This window comes from Entelurus aequoreus, linkage group LG11 (genome assembly GCF_033978785.1).
Source record: "Entelurus aequoreus isolate RoL-2023_Sb linkage group LG11, RoL_Eaeq_v1.1, whole genome shotgun sequence".
NCBI lineage: Eukaryota > Metazoa > Chordata > Actinopteri > Syngnathiformes > Syngnathidae > Entelurus > Entelurus aequoreus.
In genome coordinates this window covers 74,472,651-74,485,912 of record NC_084741.1, presented here as the reverse complement: position 1 = coordinate 74,485,912, position 13,262 = coordinate 74,472,651, and the positions used below count along the sequence as shown (strand labels likewise).

The 13,262-nt window shown below is 33.5% G+C and overlaps 2 protein-coding genes across 5 annotated transcripts in view; one reads left to right on the top strand and one right to left on the bottom strand.

Annotated features, from left to right (window-relative positions):
- The window catches only part of LOC133660465 (platelet endothelial aggregation receptor 1-like), a 618,594-nt gene that overhangs the window by 142,350 nt on the left and 462,982 nt on the right, over positions 1-13,262 (top strand). The gene's annotated exons all lie outside the window — the stretch shown is intronic.
- LOC133660466 (prelamin-A/C-like) overlaps positions 1-13,262 on the bottom strand; it is a 55,837-nt gene that overhangs the window by 7,531 nt on the left and 35,044 nt on the right. For all 3 annotated transcript variants that reach the window (XM_062063984.1, XM_062063982.1, XM_062063983.1), the window contains 7 exons: positions 6,547-6,703; positions 6,234-6,359; positions 6,001-6,171; positions 2,673-2,798; positions 2,198-2,418; positions 1,843-2,134; positions 1,672-1,779 (listed from right to left, as the gene is read on the bottom strand). In XM_062063984.1, coding sequence (XP_061919968.1) covers positions 1,672-1,779; positions 1,843-2,134; positions 2,198-2,418; positions 2,673-2,798; positions 6,001-6,171; positions 6,234-6,359; positions 6,547-6,703 — 1,201 coding nt within the window. The remainder of the gene's footprint in view (positions 1-1,671; positions 1,780-1,842; positions 2,135-2,197; positions 2,419-2,672; positions 2,799-6,000; positions 6,172-6,233; positions 6,360-6,546; positions 6,704-13,262) is intronic.

The window sequence follows — 13,262 nt, the reverse complement described above, 5'->3', positions numbered from 1 at the left end:
ATCCTTTTGTCATATTGTGTCTTCCTTTTGTCATATTGTGTCTTCCTTTTGTCATATTGTGTCTTCCTTTTGTCATATTGTGTCTTCCTTTTGTCATATTGTGTCTTCCTTTTGTCATATTGTGTCTTCCTTTTGTCTTCCTTTTGTCATATTGTGTCTTCCTTTTGTCATATTGTGTCTTCCTTTTGTCATATTGTGTCTTCCTTTTGTCATAGTGTGTCTTCCTTTTGTCATATTGTGTCATCCTTTTGTCATATTGTGTCATCCTTTTGTCATATTGTGTCTTCCTTTTGTCATATTGTGTCTTCCTTTTGTCATATTGTGTCTTCCTTTTGTCATATTGTGTCTTCCTTTTGTCATATTGTGTCTTTGTTTTGTCATATTGTGTCTTTGTTTTGTCATATTGTGTCTTCGTTTTGTCATATTGTGTCTTCCTTTTGTCATATTGTGTCTTCCTTTTGTCATATTGTGTCATCCTTTTGTCATATCGTGTCTTCCTTTTGTCATATTGTGTCTTCCTTTTGTCATATTGTGTCTTCCTTTTGTCATATTGTGTCTTCCTTTTGTCATATTGTGTCTTTGTTTTGTCATATTGTGTCTTTGTTTTGTCATATTGTGTCTTTGTTTTGTCATATTGTGTCTTTGTTTTGTCATATTGTGTCTTCCTTTTGTCATATTGTGTCATCCTTTTGTCATATTGTGTCTTCCTTTTGTCATATTGTGTCTTCCTTTTGTCATATTGTGTCTTCCTTTTGTCATATTGTGTCTTCCTTTTGTCATATTGTGTCTTCCTTTTGTCATATTGTGTCTTCCTTTTGTCATATTGTGTCTTCCTTTTGTCTTCCTTTTGTCATATTGTGTCTTCCTTTTGTCATATTGTGTCTTCCTTTTGTCATATTGTGTCTTCCTTTTGTCATATTGTGTCTTCCTTTTGTGATATTGTGTCTTCCTTTTGTCATATTGTGTCTTCCTTGTAAATAAACATTTACACAATGTAAATAAGTATTTACACAATGTAAATAAACATTTACAGAATGTAAATAAACATTTACACAATGTAAATAAACATTTACACAATGTAAATAAACATTTACACAATGTAAATAAACATGTACACAATGTAAATAAGCATTTACACAATGTAAATAAACATTTACAGAATGTAAATAAACATTTACACAATGTAAATAAACATTTACACAATGTAAATAAACATTTACAGAATGTAAATAAACATTTACACAATGTAAATAAACATGTACACAATGTAAATAAACATGTACACAATGTAAATAAGCATTTACACAATGTAAATAAACATTTACACAATGTAAAACATTTACACAATGTAAATAAACATTTACACAATGTAAATAAACATTTACACAATGTAAATAAACATTTACACAATGTAAATAAACATTTACAGAATGTAAATAAACATTTACACAATGTAAATAAACATGTACACAATGTAAATAAGCATTTACACAATGTAAATAAACATTTACAGAATGTAAATAAACATTTACACAATGTAAATAAACATTTACAGAATGTAAATAAACATTTACACAATGTAAATAAACATTTCCATTGTGTAAATAAACATTTCCATAGTGTAAATAAGTCCTTCCAGTGCATAAATGGTGAGAAGATGGTCAGACTTACAGTGACGGTGGCTCCAGCCTTCAGGTTGAACTTGTGTGGGAACTTGTAGATGATGGGGTTGGCTCCTCCCACCGTTCTCCTCACCTGCCAGCCGGCCAGTGATTGGTCCTGAGGGCGAGAGTGCTCAGACAGGTGCGTGTGTGGGCGTGGTCTTCCATACAAAACAATCACCTCGTCGCTTTTGTTGCAGAGTCGGACAAACTTGCCGTCCAGGTCCACCTCGTCCACGGTGACGCGGCCGCTGGCTGAGGCGTGCTGGCTGATGCGCGTCTTGGTGACGGTGCCGCCCACCACGCTGGAGGCCTCGCTGTCGTTGTCGTTGAGGCGCCGCTTCTTGGCCACCGCCGTGCCCGAGGAGGTGCGGCTGCTGGAGGCGGCGGCGTGGCCCAGGCGGCTGTGGGAGGAGCCTGAGGTGCGGGTCACCGTCACCCTGGCTTGGGTAGGGCTGGGCGACAGACGCAACCTGAGGGGGGGAGGAGCCAATCAGCACACGGCTTGGAAGTGGCACGCTCCACGCCACGCTCACCTCTCCTCCTCGCCCTCCAGCAGCTTCCTGTAGGCGCTGATCTCCATGTCCAGCGTCAGCTTGATGTCCAGCAGCTCCTGGTACTCGTCCAGCTGCCTCTGCAGGCGAGCTCGCATGGCGGCCATGTCGCGCTCCTTCTCCTCCAGACGTCTGCGCATCAGGTCACGCTCGCGGCTCAGCGTCTCCTCCAGCTCGCGCACCTTCGCCTCGCTCAGGGACAGCTGGCAACACACACACGGCCGCTTACACCTCTTGGAGAGTGTGTGTGTGTGTGTGTGTGTGTGTGTGTGTGTGTGTGTGTGTGTGTGTGTGTGTGTGTGTGTGTGTGTGTGTGTGTGTGTGTGTGTGTGTGTGTGTGTGTGTGTGTGTGCGTGTGTGTGTGTGTGTGTGTGTGTGTGTGTGTGTGTGCGTGTGTGTGTGCGTGTGTGTGTGTGTGTGTGTGTGTGTGTGTGCGTGTGTGTGTGTGTGTGCGCACCTGCTTCTGCAGCTGCCCCAGCTGTCCTGACATGCTCTCCATGCGCATGCGTGTCTGCTGCAGCTCTTCATGAGCGGCGCCCACCAAGTGGCTGTTCCTGTCGGCCGACTGGCGGGCGTTCTCCAGCTGACCAGACAGGAAGTGGAATTATTAGCATTTGTTAGACAACAAAGCAAATGAAACAGGAAGTGGAATTATTAGCATTTGTTAGACAACAAAGCAAATGAAACAGGAAACAATTGGGATATTTTTGTTGTTTTTTTTTTAGTTGTGTAAATGTTCTGAAGGGTTAATAATAATAATAGTAAGTAAATTAAAAGCATTGCAATAAAATAGTGAAAACTATGTGATTGAAATAATAAAATGGTAAATATGTGTAGTGAACTAAATGTAAAAAAGAACATGTTTTTACAGTTATGCCATTGTTTCGTAAGGTTACTAATAATAAGCAAGTACGGTAAATAAGAAGTAATCCAACAAAATAATGACAAAATGATAATATAAATATTGAAATGGCAAAAAGGAACATATTTCTAAAGTTCCTAGCAAGTACAGTACATAGAAAATAATGCAACACAATCCAAATAATGACAACATTGTTAAATGATCAAAAAGTGTCATGAACTGGACAGTTTTTTAGTTATGCAACTTTTATGAAAGGTCATAAAAAGTAATAGAACAAAATTACAAATGTCATTAAAATGGTAAAGATGTGCAGTGAATTAGACATATTTATATAGTTATGCCATTTTTAGTAGGAGCAACTTTTATGAAAAGTAATCATAAAAAGTTAAATGTTTACACAAATGGTAGAAATGTGTAGACAACGTGACGACAAAGGGACATATTTTTGCGTCTAATAATTAAAAAGTCATACAAAAACATTTTTTAGTCAGACTTTTTTTCTAAAATGTGAATAAAAAATACAAGAAATTAATTGTATGACTTAAAAATGTGGAGTAAAAAGAAGAACATTTGTTAGCGACGCACATTTCATGAACGTTTAATAAGTTATACAACATTTACAATGCAAATATTGCAATAGAGAAAATATACTGAAGGATTTTTTATGAAGGGTAATAAGTAAATAATGATAAATATGATGCTGCAGGTGGTGGTAGAAATATGATTATGATGCTGCAGGTGGTGGTAGAAATATGATTATGATGCTGCAGGTGGTGGTAGAAATATGATTATGATGCTGCAGGTGGTGGTAGAAATATGATTATGATGCTGCAGGTGGTGGTAGAAATATGATTATGATGCTGCAGGTGGTGGTAGAAATATGATTATGCTGCTGCAGGTGGTGGTAGAAATATGATTATGATGCTGCAGGTGGTGGTAAAAATATGATTCTGATGCTGCAGGTGGTGGTAGAAATATGATTATGATGCTGCAGGTGGTGGTAGAAATATGATTCTGATGCTGCAGGTGGTGGTAGAAATATGATTATGATGCTGCAGGTGGTGGTAGAAATATGATTATGATGCTGCAGGTGGTGGTAGAAATATGATTATGATGCTGCAGGTGGTGGTAGAAATATGATTATGATGCTGCAGGTGGTGGTAGAAATATGATTATGATGCTGCAGGTGGTGGTAGAAATATGATTATGATGCTGCAGGTGGTGGTAGAAATATGATTATGCTGCAGGTGGTGGTAGAAATATGATTATGCTGCTGCAGGTGGTGGTAGAAATATGATTCTGATGCTGCAGGTGGTGGTAGAAATATGATTCTGATGCTGCAGGTGGTGGTAGAAATATGATTATGATGCTGCAGGTGGTGGTAGAAATATGATTCTGATGCTGCAGGTGGTGGTAGAAATATGATTCTGATGCTGCAGGTGGTGGTAGAAATATGATTATGATGCTGCAGGTGGTGGTAGAAATATGATTATGATGCTGCAGGTGGTGTTAGAAATATGATTATGATGCTGCAGGTGGTGTTAGAAATATGATTATGATGCTGCAGGTGGTGGTAGAAATATGATTATGATGCTGCAGGTGGTGGTAGAAATATGATTATGATGCTGCAGGTGGTGGTAGAAATATGATTATGCTGCTGCAGGTGGTGGTAGAAATATGATTATGCTGCTGCAGGTGGTGGTAGAAATATGATTATGATGCTGCAGGTGGTGGTAGAAATATGATTATGATGCTGCAGGTGGTGGTAGAAATATGATTATGCTGCTGCAGGTGGTGGTAGAAATATGATTATGATGCTGCAGGTGGTGGTAGAAATATGATTATGCTGCTGCAGGTGGTGGTAGAAATATGATTATGATGCTGCAGGTGGTGGTAAAAATATGATTCTGATGCTGCAGGTGGTGGTAGAAATATGATTATGATGCTGCAGGTGGTGGTAGAAATATGATTATGATGCTGCAGGTGGTGGTAGAAATATGATTATGATGCTGCAGGTGGTGGTAGAAATATGATTATGATGCTGCAGGTGGTGGTAGAAATATGATTATGCTGCTGCAGGTGGTGGTAGAAATATGATTATGATGCTGCAGGTGGTGGTAAAAATATGATTCTGATGCTGCAGGTGGTGGTAGAAATATGATTATGATGCTGCAGGTGGTGGTAGAAATATGATTCTGATGCTGCAGGTGGTGGTAGAAATATGATTATGATGCTGCAGGTGGTGGTAGAAATATGATTATGATGCTGCAGGTGGTGGTAGAAATATGATTATGATGCTGCAGGTGGTGGTAGAAATATGATTATGATGCTGCAGGTGGTGGTAGAAATATGATTATGATGCTGCAGGTGGTGGTAGAAATATGATTATGATGCTGCAGGTGGTGGTAGAAATATGATTATGCTGCAGGTGGTGGTAGAAATATGATTATGCTGCTGCAGGTGGTGGTAGAAATATGATTCTGATGCTGCAGGTGGTGGTAGAAATATGATTCTGATGCTGCAGGTGGTGGTAGAAATATGATTATGATGCTGCAGGTGGTGGTAGAAATATGATTATGATGCTGCAGGTGGTGTTAGAAATATGATTATGATGCTGCAGGTGGTGTTAGAAATATGATTATGATGCTGCAGGTGGTGGTAGAAATATGATTATGATGCTGCAGGTGGTGGTAGAAATATGATTATGATGCTGCAGGTGGTGGTAGAAATATGATTATGCTGCTGCAGGTGGTGGTAGAAATATGATTATGCTGCTGCAGGTGGTGGTAGAAATATGATTATGATGCTGCAGGTGGTGGTAGAAATATGATTATGATGCTGCAGGTGGTGGTAGAAATATGATTATGCTGCTGCAGGTGGTGGTAGAAATATGATTATGATGCTGCAGGTGGCGGTAGAGTACCTTGGAGTTGAAGGTCTTCTCCAGCTCCGCCTTGTAGAAGCCCACCTGCTCCTCGTGCTGCGCCCTCAGCTCGGCCAGCGCCTCCGCCAGCTTGCTCTCGAACTCAATGTGCCGCCCGCCGTCCACGTCCACCACGCGCGACTCGTAGCGCCGCTTGGACTCGCGTAGTTCCTGCAAGCGCCACACCAATGTGTTGCGGCCGGGGGAAGACGCAGGTGTTTGAGGTGTGTCACCTCGTTGGAGATGTTCTTCTGGAACTCCAGCTCCTCCTTCAGGGTCTGCAGGCGGTTCTCAGCATCCACCCGCCTCAGCATCTCGTCATGAAGCTGCCTCTTGGCGTCCGCCAGGGCCAAGTCCAACTGCGGGACCACAAGGTTCGGGACTTGAAAAGAAACTTTGACACTTGACCCTGGAACACATTCTTTTCTTCTCTGCTATTTAACAGCAAATCTGTCACCAGATTGTGTTTGCATATGTAGTAGCGGGGCCGGGCCACTAGGTGGAGCCAACATTCAGCTGCCAATCAAAGATGGCGAGCACATTTACCTTGGCCAGCTGGGCCTTCAGGTCCTTCACCTCGGCCTCCAGGGCCCGCTTCTCCGCCAGGGCCGTGCTGAGGGAGGCATCTTTGGAATTGAGCAGCGCCTCCAGGTCTCGAAGGCGGGCCAGAGCCGCTTCCAGGTCGGACTCCTTCCTGCTGTTCCTGCCAGGACCACAGAAGAAGAAGAAGAAGAAAGCTCAGATGTGAAGAACGCAGCAGCTAAAATATCACACTCATGCATATTACACCTTGAACATGTACATTTCATATTCTACAACAAAGGATGGATTTCCTATACTTTCATGTCATTCATTTGTTATATGAATGATATATAAAGCATTTCATACATTTACATTCATACTTTCATGTCATTCATTTGCTATATGAATGATAGATCATGCATTTCATACATTTACATTCATACTTTCATGTCATTCATTTGCTATATGAATGATATATAAAGCATTTCATACATTTACATTCATACTTTCATGTCATTCATTTGCTATATGAATGATATATAAAGCATTTCATACATTTACATTCATACTTTCATGTCATTCATTTGCTATATGAATGATAGATCATGCATTTCATACATTTACATTCATACTTTCATGTCATTCATTTGCTATATGAATGATATATAAAGCATTTCATACATTTACATTCATACTTTCATGTCATTCATTTGCTATATGAATGATATATAAAGCATTTCATACATTTACATTCATACTTTCATGTCATTCATTTGCTACATGAATGATATATAAAGCATTTCATACATTTACATTCATACTTTCATGTCATTCATTTGCTATATGAATGATAGATCATGCATTTCATACATTTACATTCATACTTTCATGTCATTCATTTGCTATATGAATGATAGATCATGCATTTCATACATTTACATTCATACTTTCATGTCATTCATTTTTGCTATATGAATGATATATAAAGCATTTCATACATTTACATTCATACTTTCATGTCATTCATTTGCTATATGAATGATATATCATGCATTTCATACATTTACATTCATACTTTCATGTCATTCATTTTTGCTATATGAATGATATATAAAGCATTTCATACATTTACATTCATACTTTCATGTCATTAATTTGCTATATGAATGATATATCATGCATTTCATACATTTACATTCATACTTTCATGTCATTCATTTGCTTTATGAATGATATATAAAGCATTTCATACATTTACATTCATACTTTCATGTCATTCATTTGCTTTATGAATGATAGATCATGCATTTCATACATTTACATTCATACTTTCATGTCATTCATTTGCTTTATGAATGATATATAAAGCATTTCATACATTTACATTCATACTTTCATGTCATTCATTTGCTATATGAATGATAGATCATGCATTTCATACATTTACATTCATACTTTCATGTCATTCATTTGCTTTATGAATGATATATAAAGCATTTCATACATTTACATTCATACTTTCATGTCATTCATTTGCTTTTTTTACATTCATACTTTCATGTCATTCATTTGCTTTATGAATGATATATAAAGCATTTCATACATTTACATTCATACTTTCATGTCATTCATTTGCTATATGAATGATAGATCATGCATTTCATACATTTACATTCATACTTTCATGTCATTCATTTTTGCTATATGAATGATATATAAAGCATTTCATACATTTACATTCATACTTTCATGTCATTAATTTGCTATATGAATGATATATCATGCATTTCATACATTTACATTCATACTTTCATGTCATTCATTTGCTTTATGAATGATATATAAAGCATTTCATACATTTACATTCATACTTTCATGTCATTCATTTGCTTTATGAATGATAGATCATGCATTTCATACATTTACATTCATACTTTCATGTCATTCATTTGCTTTATGAATGATATATAAAGCATTTCATACATTTACATTCATACTTTCATGTCATTCATTTGCTATATGAATGATAGATCATGCATTTCATACATTTACATTCATACTTTCATGTCATTCATTTGCTTTATGAATGATATATAAAGCATTTCATACATTTACATTCATACTTTCATGTCATTCATTTGCTTTATGAATGATATATAAAGCATTTCATACATTTACATTCATACTTTCATTTCATTCATTTGCTATATGAATGATAGATCATGCATTTCATACATTTACATTCATACTTTCATGTCATTCATTTGCTATATGAATGATATATAAAGCATTTCATACATTTACATTCATACTTTCATGTCATTCATTTGCTATATGAATGATATATAAAGCATTTCATACATTTACATTCATACTTTCATGTCATTCATTTGCTTTATGAATGATATATAAAGCATTTCATACATTTACATTCATACTTTCATGTCATTCATTTGCTATATGAATGATAGATCATGCATTTCATACATTTACATTCATACTTTCATGTCATTCATTTGCTATATGAATGATAGATCATGCATTTCATACATTTACATTCATACTTTCATGTCATTCATTTGCTATATGAATGATATATAAAGCATTTCATACATTTACATTCATACTTTCATGTCATTCATTTGCTATATGAATGATAGATCATGCATTTCATACATTTACATTCATACTTTCATGTCATTCATTTGCTATATGGATATATAAAGCATTTCATACATTTACATTCATACTTTCATGTCATTCATTTGCTATATGAATGATATATAAAGCATTTCATACATTTACATTCATACTTTCATGTCATTCATTTGCTATATGAATGATATATAAAGCATTTCATACATTTACATTCATACTTTCATGTCATTAATTTGCTATATGAATGATACATCATGCATTTCATACATTTACATTCATACTTTCATGTCATTCATTTGCTATATGAATGATAGATCATGCATTTCATACATTTACATTCATACTTTCATGTCATTCATTTTTGCTATATGAATGATATATAAAGCATTTCATACATTTACATTCATACTTTCATGTCATTAATTTGCTATATGAATGATATATCATGCATTTCATACATTTACATTCATACTTTCATGTCATTCATTTGCTTTATGAATGATATATAAAGCATTTCATACATTTACATTCATACTTTCATGTCATTCATTTGCTTTATGAATGATAGATCATGCATTTCATACATTTACATTCATACTTTCATGTCAGTCATTTGCTTTATGAATGATATATAAAGCATTTCATACATTTACATTCATACTTTCATGTCATTCATTTGCTATATGAATGATAGATCATGCATTTCATACATTTACATTCATACTTTCATGTCATTCATTTGCTTTATGAATGATATATAAAGCATTTCATACATTTACATTCATACTTTCATGTCATTCATTTGCTTTTTTTACATTCATACTTTCATGTCATTCATTTGCTTTATGAATGATATATAAAGCATTTCATACATTTACATTCATACTTTCATGTCATTCATTTGCTATATGAATGATAGATCATGCATTTCATACATTTACATTCATACTTTCATGTCATTCATTTTTGCTATATGAATGATATATAAAGCATTTCATACATTTACATTCATACTTTCATGTCATTAATTTGCTATATGAATGATATATCATGCATTTCATACATTTACATTCATACTTTCATGTCATTCATTTGCTTTATGAATGATATATAAAGCATTTCATACATTTACATTCATACTTTCATGTCATTCATTTGCTTTATGAATGATAGATCATGCATTTCATACATTTACATTCATACTTTCATGTCATTCATTTGCTTTATGAATGATATATAAAGCATTTCATACATTTACATTCATACTTTCATGTCATTCATTTGCTATATGAATGATAGATCATGCATTTCATACATTTACATTCATACTTTCATGTCATTCATTTGCTATATGAATGATATATAAAGCATTTCATACATTTACATTCATACTTTCATGTCATTCATTTGCTATATGAATGATATATAAAGCATTTCATACATTTACATTCATACTTTCATGTCATTCATTTGCTTTATGAATGATATATAAAGCATTTCATACATTTACATTCATACTTTCATGTCATTCATTTGCTATATGAATGATAGATCATGCATTTCATACATTTACATTCATACTTTCATGTCATTCATTTGCTATATGAATGATAGATCATGCATTTCATACATTTACATTCATACTTTCATGTCATTCATTTGCTATATGAATGATATATAAAGCATTTCATACATTTACATTCATACTTTCATGTCATTCATTTGCTATATGAATGATAGATCATGCATTTCATACATTTACATTCATACTTTCATGTCATTCATTTGCTATATGAATGATATATAAAGCATTTCATACATTTACATTCATACTTTCATGTCATTCATTTGCTATATGAATGATATATAAAGCATTTCATACATTTACATTCATACTTTCATGTCATTCATTTGCTATATGAATGATATATAAAGCATTTCATACATTTACATTCATACTTTCATGTCATTAATTTGCTATATGAATGATAGATCATGCATTTCATACATTTACATTCATACTTTCATGTCATTCATTTGCTATATGAATGATAGATCATGCATTTCATACATTTACATTCATACTTTCATGTCATTCATTTGCTTTATGAATGATAGATCATGCATTTCATACATTTACATTCATACTTTCATGTCATTCATTTGCTTTATGAATGATATATAAAGCATTTCATACATTTACATTCATACTTTCGTGTCATTCATTTGCTATATGAATGATAGATCATGCATTTCATACATTTACATTCATACTTTCATGTCATTCATTTGCTTTATGAATGATAGATCATGCATTTCATACATTTACATTCATACTTTCATGTCATTCATTTGCTTTATGAATGATATATAAAGCATTTCATACATTTACATTCATACTTTCATGTCATTCATTTGCTATATGAATGATAGATCATGCATTTCATACATTTACATTCATACTTTCATGTCATTCATTTGCTATATGAATGATAGATCATGCATTTCATACATTTACATTCATACTTTCATGTCATTCATTTGCTATATGAATGATATATAAAGCATTTCATACATTTACATTCATACTTTCATGTCATTCATTTGCTATATGAATGATAGATCATGCATTTCATACATTTACATTCATACTTTCATGTCATTCATTTGCTATATGAATGATATATAAAGCATTTCATACATTTACATTCATACTTTCATGTCATTCATTTGCTATATGAATGATATATAAAGCATTTCATACATTTACATTCATACTTTCATGTCATTCATTTGCTATATGAATGATATATAAAGCATTTCATACATTTACATTCATACTTTCATGTCATTAATTTGCTATATGAATGATAGATCATGCATTTCATACATTTACATTCATACTTTCATGTCATTCATTTGCTATATGAATGATAGATCATGCATTTCATACATTTACATTCATACTTTCATGTCATTCATTTTTGCTATATGAATGATATATAAAGCATTTCATACATTTACATTCATACTTTCATGTCATTAATTTGCTATATGAATGATATATCATGCATTTCATACATTTACATTCATACTTTCATGTCATTCATTTGCTTTATGAATGATATATAAAGCATTTCATACATTTACATTCATACTTTCATGTCATTCATTTGCTTTATGAATGATAGATCATGCATTTCATACATTTACATTCATACTTTCATGTCATTCATTTGCTTTATGAATGATATATAAAGCATTTCATACATTTACATTCATACTTTCATGTCATTCATTTGCTATATGAATGATAGATCATGCATTTCATACATTTACATTCATACTTTCATGTCATTCATTTGCTTTATGAATGATATATAAAGCATTTCATACATTTACATTCATACTTTCATGTCATTCATTTGCTTTATGAATGATAGATCATGCATTTCATACATTTACATTCATACTTTCATGTCATTCATTTGCTTTATGAATGATATATAAAGCATTTCATACATTTACATTCATACTTTCATGTCATTCATTTGCTATATGAATGATAGATCATGCATTTCATACATTTACATTCATACTTTCATGTCATTCATTTGCTTTATGAATGATAGATCATGCATTTCATACATTTACATTCATACTTTCATGTCATTCATTTGCTTTATGAATGATATATAAAGCATTTCATACATTTACATTCATACTTTCATGTCATTCATTTGCTATATGAATGATATATAAAGCATTTCATACATTTACATTCATACTTTCATGTCATTCATTTGCTATATGAATGATAGATCATGCATTTCATACATTTACATTCATACTTTCATGTCATTCATTTGCTATATGAATGATATATCATGCATTTCATACATTTACATTCATACTTTCATGTCATTCATTTGCTTTATGAATGATATATAAAGCATTTCATACATTTACATTCATACTTTCATGTCATTCATTTGCTATATGAATGATATATCATGCATTTCATACATTTACATTCATACTTTCATGTCATTCATTTGCTATATGAATGATAGATCATGCAT